Raw genomic sequence first — 12,051 nt, 5'->3', positions numbered from 1 at the left:
TGCGCCACCCTGCACCTCCTCCCCCCCCCCCCCCCACATCCACACACACACACGCACCTAACCTCAGCAGGAGAACGCCACAGTTTTTCCTTGGCGACTTGTTATCTCTCTCAAAGCTGCCGCAGTAATAAATGTGTACACAAGACGCAGTTCGACTATCGATGGGGCCACGCTGTATGGAATGACTGGTGACTCATCACGATGGAATGATAAGTTCACAGAGGGCTTCTTAGCAAAGCTCCCGAGCTGACGTTCCCACTCACTTATTACAGCCCATTTTTTTCCTTGTTTTTTTTGTCGATACCAGCTGGGTGAATACCAGAGAGAATAGAAACAGGGCTTGAAAAGAGTGAGAGTGAACTTAAATGCCACACCACAAGCCAGAGGGACAGGTGATGCGATAGACGACGGCTAATTACTAGGAATTTTCATCGTTATCATAGTGGGAATTGATCTTTATCAGCCGCCGAGAAAAATCGCTTCATTAGCGCTTCGCAATGCACCGATATGAAAGCAGGTGCAAAAATCAATTGTGGCTCATCCGGGCGGAGCAGTTTCTCTTCTATTGGGTAGGAACATAATGAAAAGATAGCAAAGTTCACTAATTGTGGCCACAGCGGCGAGGTCGCCCCCGCTCTTTATCTCCTCTCTTCTATCTGCATCGTAACAGCAGCAACCACGTATCGAAAAAGTAATAATCGCTTCTTTCATGCGCGATCACACCTAGAGCGCTTGGGCTTAGAGCCCAGTGGTATGTATTCGGGTGCTGAGCCGCAGACCACCGAAGGCCTCATTTCGATGAAGGCGAAACACAAACGATGCCCGTGTGTTCTGGGATGTCAGTGCAGGATCCGGAACCGTCCACTACGGCGCCTTTCGTTGTGCAGCTGTACCATACCATGCAGTATACTGTATATATCATATATTACACAATACCAGGGCAAAGCCGAATACTGCTTGCATGCCTTAACGCGCGCGCTCTCATTCCGAAAGAAGGCGTTACAATTGAGAGCTCAAGCGTTTGTTAAGACAGTAAACTGCTTTAGAAGCACCGTATTAATCTCCAGATTTCAGCACAACCTATATTGCCCTTCGTAGCCCACGGAAGCGGGACGGAGAAGGTGAGGGAGCGATTGAGACTCTTTACACGCGTCGACGGAGCTTGGATTCTGGCGGAATGCACCGCCCGCGACACAGTATTAAATTGGAGGAACGCACGGATTCCACGTGGACGACATAGGTGGCAAGCCGATGCGCGCTGTCACCGGCAATGACCGGCTAGGAGGCCCCGCGACATCAGCCCCTATTATCTCAGTCCATCTCGCCACTACAGGCGAAGTACTGGCGTGCTCTCACTGAACCCCATGCAACACAGCAGTAGCTGTAAGAAAGGCGTTGGTCTATTTTACGGCGGCGGCGTCGATACCAGTGTAGCAGTGCATAGGTTAAACACAGCTGCAGAGCACAGACTGGCTGACCGCTGCACGAAGCGCACCTTTGCACCTTAGTGGACGACATAAATGAGAGGAAATGAGACAGGACACAAGTAAAAAATGTGACCGTACAACGCATTTCGTGCATAAACAAGAACTGGCTCTTACCGAAGTCCCCGAAAGCAAGTAGGGCTTCAAAAAACGTAAGATGTGGTAGAGCTATAGCGGAATAAAACTCGGGAACGAAGCGGCGCATTCATCTCAAAGGAGGCCCTCCAGCCGACGGGCGTCGACCGATTTTCATGATGCCGCGGCTATTCCGATTAATGCCCGTTTCACATGCAAGCGGAAAATGCTAGCGAATACTGCCGGCGCGGCGCAAAAAAACTTGTTTTGAGTCGTCGCCGCGGCGAGGTTCCAACAAGTTGGAAAATTTTCCTGCGACGCGCCGCTCAATCGCTCAGTGGCTTGCATGTGAACCAGCTTTAACCCGTGGTTATTCCCTATTCATCCACAAAACCTTGCGATATCACGCTAGCAGGATCGATGGGACTTGTCGAAAGGGAGAACTGGTCGACGCCATTTCCTGGAGGGCCTTCTTTGAGTTCGTGACGAATCGCCAAACAATCGCCCAATATCACAACCTCATTATACGTTTCACATTTAATAGATACAAGAGAACTGATTCCCCATCTTCGTTAATGGCAGCAAATTATATTAAACCACTCCACGTCAGACGCAAGATAGCCCGCCTATCCTTCCTTCACCAGCTAATCCATGGAAAACTAGGCATTTCTCCAGTCCCCTATGTGCAGTTTTCAGAAACGCGTAGAACTCGTCGTCATCATGATCACACCTTAGCACCATACTTCGCGCATACTAACACTTTTAAATTTTCTTTTTTTCCACAAACGATTGACGAATGGAACGCCCTGCTCTACAGGTGATGTCGGCTGTTGATTTTGACAAGGCACTCTGTGAGCTATTTTAAATACATGTACTACATTACACAATTTTATTGTTCTGTGTTTTACGGTGTAACTGTTTTTGTGTTGAGTGAATGTATTTTTCTGCCCTCCCTGCCTGGACTCAAATGAGGTTCTGCAGTATTGTGGAAATAAAATTTCTCCAAAGAAACGCGGAGCGAAATCATTCGCGCTCACCGACTCCATAGTATGCTCATTCACTATCACGCGATGCGATACACACCTAGACCAGTAGTCTAAATACCTCCGAAGCTTCGCTGAAAAAAACAACTCCTGAGCTCCTATTAGACAAGGGCCCCTGAAATTAAGACTGACCCAATGGTCCAACCTCGTTCTGCCATTTAAAGAAACACGGGGCACCAACCAAGAAGAGCACATCCGCACTCACCGACTCCATGGTCTCCTCGTCCACTGGGGGCTCCGGCTGGGCCCAGTCCACGGCCACCTCGCAGCTTCCCCACAGGGTCATGCGGCCCGGGATCATGCGGCGGCGTGCCACGGCGGCCGCCTTGTGGTCCGAGTACTCGACGAAGGCGAAGCCCCGGTTGCGGCGCTTGTCCGTCGCGTGGCGGTACAGGATCACGTCCACCACGTTCTCCGTGACTCTTCGCATCTCCTCCAGCACCTCGTCGCGAGTCTTGTCCCGCGGGATGCCGCCCACGAAGAGGCGGCAGTTGTCCACCGACTGGCACACGCCCACCTGGCGACGCGGTCGGATCTCTTGATTGTTCAGCTCGCGCACGGCGCGCTTGGCCTCCTCGCGGCACGAGTAGGTGGCGAACGCGTAGCCCCGGTTCGAGCCGGCGAAGTCCATCATGAGCCGAACCTCGTAGAGCGTCCCGGCGCGCTCCAGGAACGGCACCAGTTCGTCCTCGTACACATCCCTGGGCAGCTTGCCGACGAACACTTCGCAGCCCTTGGGCGGCGGGCCCCCCGCTCCAGGAGGGCGGAGGTCCGTACCTCCGCTGTCCGTTGTCCTGAACCATGGGGTAGCCCGTGCGGTCCAGGAAGGGCGATGATGCGCTGCTGGCTGTCCAACGGAGCAGGCCGCGAATTGTCGTCTGTTCCTCTAGCCGCTCTGTCCATGCGGTCCATGGCGGTGGCGCCGGTGCCTAGTATCGGGCGCTCTGCGGGCACCCAGTAAGGGGGGCTCGTCACGTCGCCGTCGTACTCTGAAGACGGCTCGAACCACTCCCGGTACTGCTGGGGCTTGGGACGCCTGCAGAAGCAGCGTGGTCGACGAGGAAGTGCGGTCGTTTCAGCGGTTACGAAGACGGGACAGCTCCACTGAGCTCCGCACGCGTGCACCGGCCGAACGCATCGCCGTGCACAACTACGGCAAGGGAACACGCCTTCCCGCCAACGACCCGCGCGGCACGGTGCTACGGGACTGTGTTACGACGGCGCCGCGTAAGTGATCCTGCTGTCCGCTCCGCCGAGCAGTTCCGTGCGCCCCCCTCTCTGCGTCCCACTGGCAATGTGCTTACACTGTTACGTCCGCTTTCTCTTCCTCTCCTTTCCTCTCACACGTACCTCCTCTTCCCGTAGAGGACCGATGTTTCGCGAGCCGGCAATCCTCTCTCTGCACGCGTAGGCCCGGGAGAAGGGCCGGGGGGACTTTGGATTCAGAGGCGAGGAGGGGCGCTGCCATACGCAACCGCCGCGGCGAGAGAGAGGGAGGTGGCGGGCGGTGAGGTAAAGGTCACGGGGGTGGGTGTAACGGGCACGATAAGAGAAACGAACCCAAGCCGATAAGGCAAGGTGGGTGGTTTTTTAAGCCGGGCCGCTATGGCGGCCAGATAAGCGAGATAACATAGGCCGTAGATAAACAGTTTAGACAATGCGGACGTGGATGGGGAGGAGGAGGAACAGGAGAAGAGGGGGCTAGGGGAAACGCGCGGGAGAGATGGAGCAACATTAGCCACAGTTACAGAATGCGACAGAAGTCGTCGACTCCAGCCCCCTTTATGAGGTAAAGAGCAAGTTTTTCGAAGGAAAGCCGTGACTCGCCCTCTGCTCTCTTCTCCGACGTTTCTGCACTTTTGCTTCAATCGTATCGGTTCTTTTTCCCCTTCTTATCTGTTTTTTTTTTTCACACAACGAGCTAGACTTCTCCAGCGGATAGATCTTTGTCCAGATACCAAGCCATCAACTGGCGCCGGTTACAAACTTACACATTTCCAAACCCGGCCCTCTGGAGTCTTATGTACCCAGGGCAATTTTCAGAAAAATGCGCGAACTGCGAACTTAGGGCCACCTTGGACCACATACTATGGGAATGTCCTCATGCTCCCCGGGAGGGACGAGGTATTAACACAAAAGATCAATGGGAGGCCTTACTACTGAGCTCCGAACCGGCGACTCAGTTACAACTCGTCCGACTGGCCGAAGCCGCCGCCGAGAGTCAAGACCTTTCGGCCGTCGTCTAGGCGGGTAGCCCTCTGGCTACCCTCTTTCTGTTGGATATTAAAAGTTTTCCTATCTATCTATCACACAATCTCGTTGAACAAAAGACGGATTGGAATAGACAAGATGGAGCCACTTCGAAAATTAAATGCGAATAGCGGAAATACAAACCATCCCGGAGAGGCTTTCCTTGTATCACGACACATTTGTATTAAAACGCCTTGTTTGCCTAGGCAGTTTGAAAGATTACGAGGGAATCGGGCAGGCACCAAACAATTCTATAAAAGCGGGCCGAGCCGGTTGGGGATCATCCTTTTTTTTTATACGTCTTTATTTCTGCATAAAATAGGCCTAGCCTTATGGTTGGTTGTATTTCAGGGCTGTCCTAAATTGTCAAAACTCGGCCAACTAGCTCAACAACGAGGCTTCCTTATGAAGTACAACGACTGTTTCGACATCATGCCCTTCAATGTACGTTTTTTTTTTCTTTTTCGAAACGAAAACAGTATGAATGATTATCCCGTCCTCCACACACGTGTTTGTTCTACAGGGTGCTATATTCCCACTTCAAGGCAGTGTGCTTTCAGTTTCAAAAATGCTGTCTTAGCGCTATGGCTTCCCAATGGTGATCTTAACAGTCGGGGAACTATGCGCCTGTTTGTTTTCCTAACGCTGTCTGACGCAGCGAGCAAAAAGCGCAGTGCTGATGCTGCAGTGATTCACTGGGCGGAGAAGTTAAAGACCATGCGATCCTGCGTCGATGGACTCCAGCCCTCAGTCCGTGAGGATACGCAGAAAGTAAGCCGTGCATAGAAGAGAGCGCTCAACGCCTGCAGGCGTTGCATAACAACGAGAAATTCTTCGAGAATCCCCGTCTCACCCGTCGCCAGATCATTATCTTTTTTTTTTCTGCGCGTGCTGTTTGCACAAACGCGACCCGTACTCTTTCAGTCGGCGCATTGAGGTAAGGAAACTCGCGCGTAGGTCTACCGCTACGATGCGGCCGAAGGCTTGCGGCTGTTCTTTCGGTTATTGGAGGCGCGCTGCTATGTAGCGTGCTATCCGCTTTGGAAAGCGTTTTAACGCTTTAGACGGGAATAATTAGCACTGACACCAGACTCGGCGATGCGGTCCAGCATCAAAAGAACAAATCTGCCGGTTTCGATTTCGAACTAAGCAGAACTCGAAATCGGCAAAAAAAAAAAAAAATAGCACTGGCACCAGACTCGGTGATGCGGTCCAGCTGCAAAAGAACAAATCTGTCGGTTTCGAGTTCGAATTAAGCAGAACTCGAAATCGGAAAAAAAAAAAATAGCACTGGCACCAGACTCGGCGATGCGGTCCAGCTGCAAAAGAACAAATCTGCCGGTTTCGATTTCGAACTAAGCAGAACTCGAAATCGGCAAAAAAAAAAAAATAGCACTGGCACCAGACTCGGCGATGCGGTCCAGCTGCAAAAGAACAAATCTGTCGGTTTCGAGTTCAAATTAAGCAGAACTCGAAATCGGCAAAAAAAAAAATGTTGAATTACGCAGAGTTCCATTTAAGGGTAGCATTCTCTTAATACAGATGACATTGACGGGACCAAAGCGCCGGTTCGAACAAACAGGATGTTTGAATTAAGCGGGTTCGAATAATGAGAATCAGCAGTATTGGTTATATGCTGCATTTATTACAGCGCGCTCTATAGCGACTGTTACGTAACGCCAGACGAAAGAATCAGCAGTATTGGTTATATGCTGCATTTATTACAGCGCGCTCTATAGCGACTGTTACGTAACGCCAGACGAAAGAATCAGCAGTATTGGTTATATGCTGCATTTATTACAGCGCGCTCTATAGCGACTGTTACGTAACGCCAGACGAATTCATAGCTACAGGTTTTCAAAACTGCGTAGAAGTATCTGGATCTATTAGTCACCCCCCCCCCCCCCCCCGTTATACCTGTACACCTAACAAATGAATTGCTTCAAGAATAAAACACGACAGTTTTCCTGTTTTCCACGCTTTAACAACAATAACCGATCTGCGCGAGACAGCACCCCTACATAAGCTCATATCCTGAAATATCTCTTTTCAGTCAGTCCGTGCAAAAAGCACCGCAACCCACTGAAGCAAAAGCGGAAGCGTTACGCATTCGCTATACCGTGTTCAAGTTACCTGCCTGGTGTTGACGAAAGCCCACTGCGAAACTGGACGTTGCAGGCTTCGTCATTGACGCCTGCGACGTCATTTTTAACTCAGCGGAATCGGGTTTCACCGGAGCGAAAAGCGCCTTCTCCCTTTCAGCAACTGATAGCTCAGCAGGAACATTTTAGCGCAGAGCGAAATGTGCTGGGGCTCAGCTCTGAAAAAAGAAAAAAGAAACGTGAAGGAATGTCCACAGAATCGGTACAAGTGGTTCGACATGTGCGTGGCTTCTAGACCGCGGACCGCGGCTTGTATGCAGCTGATGTCGAAATAAAAGAATTTGAATTTGCACTGTCATCTAACGTGACGGAGGTATGGCAGAAGGGGTGCAGAAAATTAATCGAGGTAAATAATAATCCTCCACATATCCCAGGTCCCTGGCTAGGACTAGGGACCTGGGGATAGTGTAGAAGGGCCCTAATGTTTTTTTTTGTTTTTCTTTTAGTATAGTTACATTCAGGCGCATTGACACTCTCTCACCCTACCTTATTTTTTCTCGCGTGCCATTTTTTTGTAGCTGACAACGTCTGGCAACGTCTGAATTTCTCTACTGCACCGAACTCGAAAAGAAAAGACGTCAACGTTATCATGCCTGTGTAGAGATAAACTACCTCGAGGAAAAAGTAATCACCATGCTCATCACTCATACTTGCGGGGATTAAAGGTTTACTGAAGGGTTGCATAAAGTGTTCCCTTTTATGCTGATTCGAACCGTACGACACACTTGGCGGTTAAGGGGGACACCGAGGCACCCCCACAGGCACGTCGTGGGTGCCCGCCTGCGTCGTTAATTGACGGCTGTTTCAAAGCGTCGGCTTTTCTTAGCTCGTCCCTGGGTTTCGCGGCGCGCGCCGTGTCGCCGTCCGCAGCGCGCGGATCCTGCAGCGCACCAAGATGTTGTGCCCCGATAACGGCTCGGCTCCGGCGGCGGCGGTGCGCTGGGTAAAGTTAGCAGAGCGCCAAGACGTTGTCGGCTCAGCGCGCAGCTGCGCGTCCGGCTGCGTCAGACTGCATGGTTACAGAACAAGCGAGCATAGAATTCGAGCGTGGCAGAAGGGGCGAAATATTTAAACCAGATGAAATGTCCATGGAGGAAGAATGACCTTCCGACACCCACGCGGTTCAGCGAGCTCAATATCCAGAGCGAAGAGGCAGCAGCTGGGGGGGGGGAGAGCAGGCAACAGGGAACTCGTCGGTTCAAGCCGCAGATGCAGAACTGAGGCCACATAGATGCGAGGACGTTGTAGTTCGGGCCGCACACGTAGAGGAAACGCGATATCGACGCCGGAACCCTGCGGCATTCGCTAAAGTTTCTGGACAACCCGTTCGGCTACAACTGCTCGGCGTGTGATCGGTCGTGATTCGAGAACGGTCTGTCTGCCGTGCCGCCGATGAACTTGTCTGCGAAATATCGCTTGCTCTCACAGCTAACACTTGAAACATTCGAGTAAAAAGATTCACGTAGCCATCCTGTGAGGATTTTTTCTTTCTGCTGTCTCGTGGCTCGATTTAAGGGACACTCGCGGACAAATTGAGGTTGGCCTCTATCGACAGAGTAGAGCGTTCTAATGGGAACCACACTGCTTTCACTGAAAAACGACCTTCATAAGCTAGGAAACGTAAAAAAAAAATAAAATTCGGGGTGGCGCCACCAACGAATGTTCTCATAAACTACGGCGACGCTAAGGCTTTTTTCGCGGATCACGAGCTACAGGCTATACCCCCGCCCACTTCCAGACGGAGTCCGCCTTCACTTTGAAGTCACGCATTTCAATCGAGTGGTGGGGAAAAATTAAAATGAATTCTAAGTCCAATTTTCTCAGCAAATCAATGCGCCTTTAACGCCGAACAAATGTTAATACAGCCAGAATCTATTGCTACAAAGAACAAAAATGAGATGGCGCATGTCTGTAACACGGCCACGCGATTATGCACGGACTCATCAGGACCGGCGCCAAGGCTGTGGATGGGATGCATGCGACCCCGGCGCCGCCAACACAGGAGACGCCAACTTCACACACACGGAGCTAACAGCGTTGATGTTAGTCTCACAGTGTTTAATAGTGCTGGCGCAGCTGCACCGGCCAACGGGGGCAGAGCGTAAACACAAGCAGCGGCTGCAAAGGAAGCAGCGCCGCCTCGCCTCTCCCTCTCATCTACCACGCTCCTCTCAAGAAACGAGAAGTTAAAACGACCCCCCCCCCCCTCCCCCGCTCCTCACCCTCCTCACTGACTCAAGAACGAAAACAGACCGCGTTACCCCTCTCCACATTCTTGCTAACTGCAGTGGTAGCGATTGCGGTAACGCGACTCTGCGTGCAGATCCGACAACAGAACCATTTTTTTTTTTTAATTTTCAACTATTATTATCTCTCAATAGATCCGGTATGGCTTTGTCTACAGTTTCTAGAATACAGAATTCTAGGCACACTCTGCGTGCAGATCCGACAACAGAACCATTTTTTTTAATTTTAAACTATTATTATGTCTCAATAGATCCGGTATGGCTTTGTCTACAGTTTCTAGAATACAGAATTCTAGGCACACTATAGCTTCTTTAAGGAACACACGCTTCCGGTGTTACCGAATGTGCAATGGCGTTCGCTTTAAAATTTCACAATAAACTCGCGCTTGTTTGCGGATGAAAGCAATGTGGTGCGAGTCAGTCAGTCTCCTTTACCGATGGTGTAAAGTGATAAACGAGAAAAAAAAAAGAACGAAGCAATCGTTTCGCATTTGAAAACCGCCAGCCAGCGCGCACTTTGGAGAACATGTAAAATAAAGCACATCGAAGACGAATAATTTTGTACAAAGTGCGAACGACAAAAACCAGATCAGGCAAGCAACAACAGGGACTGTCATTTGCCACGATGATTCGCACAAAACAAGCTGTAAGAGTTTGGCAGTCGCTGTGGTTTGAGTCTTAACTGATAAAGCTGCCCTCGCTTTGCGTTTCCCCAGAAAATCCGGTATCGCCGGCGTCGGCGTTGTGAGCGAAAGATCACGAGCATAGCTTTGACAACCTGTAGGAGGCATGTGGGCCACCTAGGTCACGTTACCTCGTGACGTCATCACAACCTGCCCACCGGATTGTGACCAAACTGCCCACCGTGGCAGGTGGCAGTTAAATTAATCATTGGTCACTCGGGAACAGCAACCTAGGCCGCTCAAGTCCGACCGCTGGGAGCACCTGCCATCGCAGCGCAATGCTCATCGCTTAACCGCAGCACCAGTGTTCCAGGAGCGGTATGAAGGCTCCTAGGGATCTATGAATAGTTTTTTTTTTGTTTATGGTTTAACATCCCAAAGCGACTCAGGCTATGAGTTAAATTAATCATTGGTCACTCGGGAACAGCAACCTAGGCCGCTCAAGTCCGACCGCTGGGAGCACCTGCCATCGCAGCGCAATGCTCATCGCTTACCGCAGCACCAGTGTTCCAGGAGCGGTATGAAGGCTCCTAGGGAATCTATGAATAGTTTTTTTTTGTTTATGGTTTAACATCCCAAAGCGACTCAGGCTATGAGGGACGTCATAGTGAACGGCTCCGGAAATTTCGACCACCCGCGGTTCATTAACGTGCACTGACATCGCACAGTACACGGGCCTCTAGAATTTCGCCTCCATCGAAATTCGACCGCTGCGGCAGGGTCTAACCCGCGTTTAGTAGAGAATGACCTTCTGCATATATGGGAATTAATCCATTACGCTATCGCGTCATAACCTAACGCGTAGCTCAAGTGTGCCTTCAATTTTTTAATTCATCTTTATGATTTTTATTAACCACGTTCTACATTAAATGAGTATAGATTTTTAGACGTATGTATACCGAGATGGGAAGCGAGACCACTGAGGCCTCCTGTTTCCGCGCACTGTCCTTCTATGAGCAATTAACCGCGTCTTGTGCCCTCCGTTTGTTCGTATTCAGCGGATGAGAAGCATGCAATGAATGTGAGGCATCTGTGGTAGTTATTTTCGTTCAATTCGATCTTTCTCCTCCGTCCGTCTGTCCTACTGATTCCAACGACAATGATGCATTGGGCAATCGAAGTGCAAATACAAGCACAATGATATGGAATCAGATTGGCGTCATTAAATCACCCCATCTGTAGATAAGAAAACCCCATGTATCCATATCCGCATGCCATAATGAGGCCTGCAGTTACATACACAGTCGCGCAAAACTCTCTGCGCTTTTAATTTGCCTTTTAGTCGTGTGCTCGGCGATCTTTCTCTTCTTGTTTTTTTTTTACACACAGCGCCTTTTATTTCTATAGGCCCTTCAAATCCATGCAAATCATTATTTTAGAAGTCCTTGCTTTTTTTTTACACACAGCCGCCTCTTATTTCTATAGGCCCTTCAAGTCCATGCAAATCATTGTTTTAGAAGTGTTAGGCTCGATGCCTGACAAGAACTGTACTGTCATGCGAGCGTTTCATAGCAGCGTTGAAACCTGCTCGCACGCTCGCTCAAAATCACGCAAAACCTCGCAAAAATCGTGCAGTGGCACTCAGCGGCTTTTCTATCACGTTACCTGGCAGACATAAGTGCTCCCGAGAAATAATTTTGCAGCAAAAACTGTGACAAACAACACCTGAGTCGGCCGGCGAACCACACAGGCAACGCAGCAAACGATGCGGCTCCGCGCGCCTATCCTTCTCAGAGTTGTTCGCGGCGCCGCCACAACGTGACGTCGATTTCTTGAAAATCGTAACAGGAAATTGCCATATAAAATATCTGTGATAACTGTAGGGGAAGCTCTTTGTTGTTTGAGGCCAGGACGGGAGTTTTGCGGACAAAGGACATATTGAGTCAGGTACCATGAGATCAGTGGCGTAGCCAGAAATTTTGTTCGGGGGGGGGGGGGGGGGGGGGGATCATGTTGCAGTGCGACTTCCTCATAGAATTTGTAGAAGGATCACACGTAGCAATAATAACTGCAATGACAATGCCATTGTGTATCAGATAACGCTGCGCACTGTCTAGACAAGTGAAACATGTATTTTTTTAAATAAAAGAATGCATTCGCATGTCTTA

General features: G+C 50.2%; 2 protein-coding genes across 5 annotated transcripts in view; one reads left to right on the top strand and one right to left on the bottom strand.

Annotated features, from left to right (window-relative positions):
* LOC144111126 (uncharacterized) overlaps positions 1 to 12,051 on the top strand; it is a 61,703-nt gene that overhangs the window by 14,043 nt on the left and 35,609 nt on the right. The window contains exon 1 of one of the 4 annotated variants that reach the window (XM_077644274.1): positions 3,793 to 3,829. The exons of the other annotated variants lie outside the window; for them this stretch is intronic. The gene's annotated coding sequence lies outside the window, so the exon portion shown is untranslated. Of the gene's footprint in view, positions 1 to 3,792; positions 3,830 to 12,051 lie in introns of those variants that run through there. 4 annotated transcript variants of the gene reach the window in all.
* The window catches only part of LOC144110945 (putative RNA-binding protein 46), an 88,537-nt gene that overhangs the window by 47,191 nt on the left and 29,295 nt on the right, over positions 1 to 12,051 (bottom strand). Inside the window, 2 exon segments of the mRNA XM_077644017.1 lie at positions 2,808 to 3,353; positions 3,355 to 3,531. Of these exon segments, the coding sequence (XP_077500143.1) occupies positions 2,808 to 3,353; positions 3,355 to 3,531 (723 nt within the window).

This window comes from Amblyomma americanum, chromosome 11, assembly GCF_052857255.1.
Source record: "Amblyomma americanum isolate KBUSLIRL-KWMA chromosome 11, ASM5285725v1, whole genome shotgun sequence".
Taxonomy (NCBI): Eukaryota; Metazoa; Arthropoda; class Arachnida; order Ixodida; family Ixodidae; genus Amblyomma; species Amblyomma americanum.
Note: the sequence above shows the minus strand (reverse complement) of the source record. Positions and strands in the feature narration are given on the sequence as shown.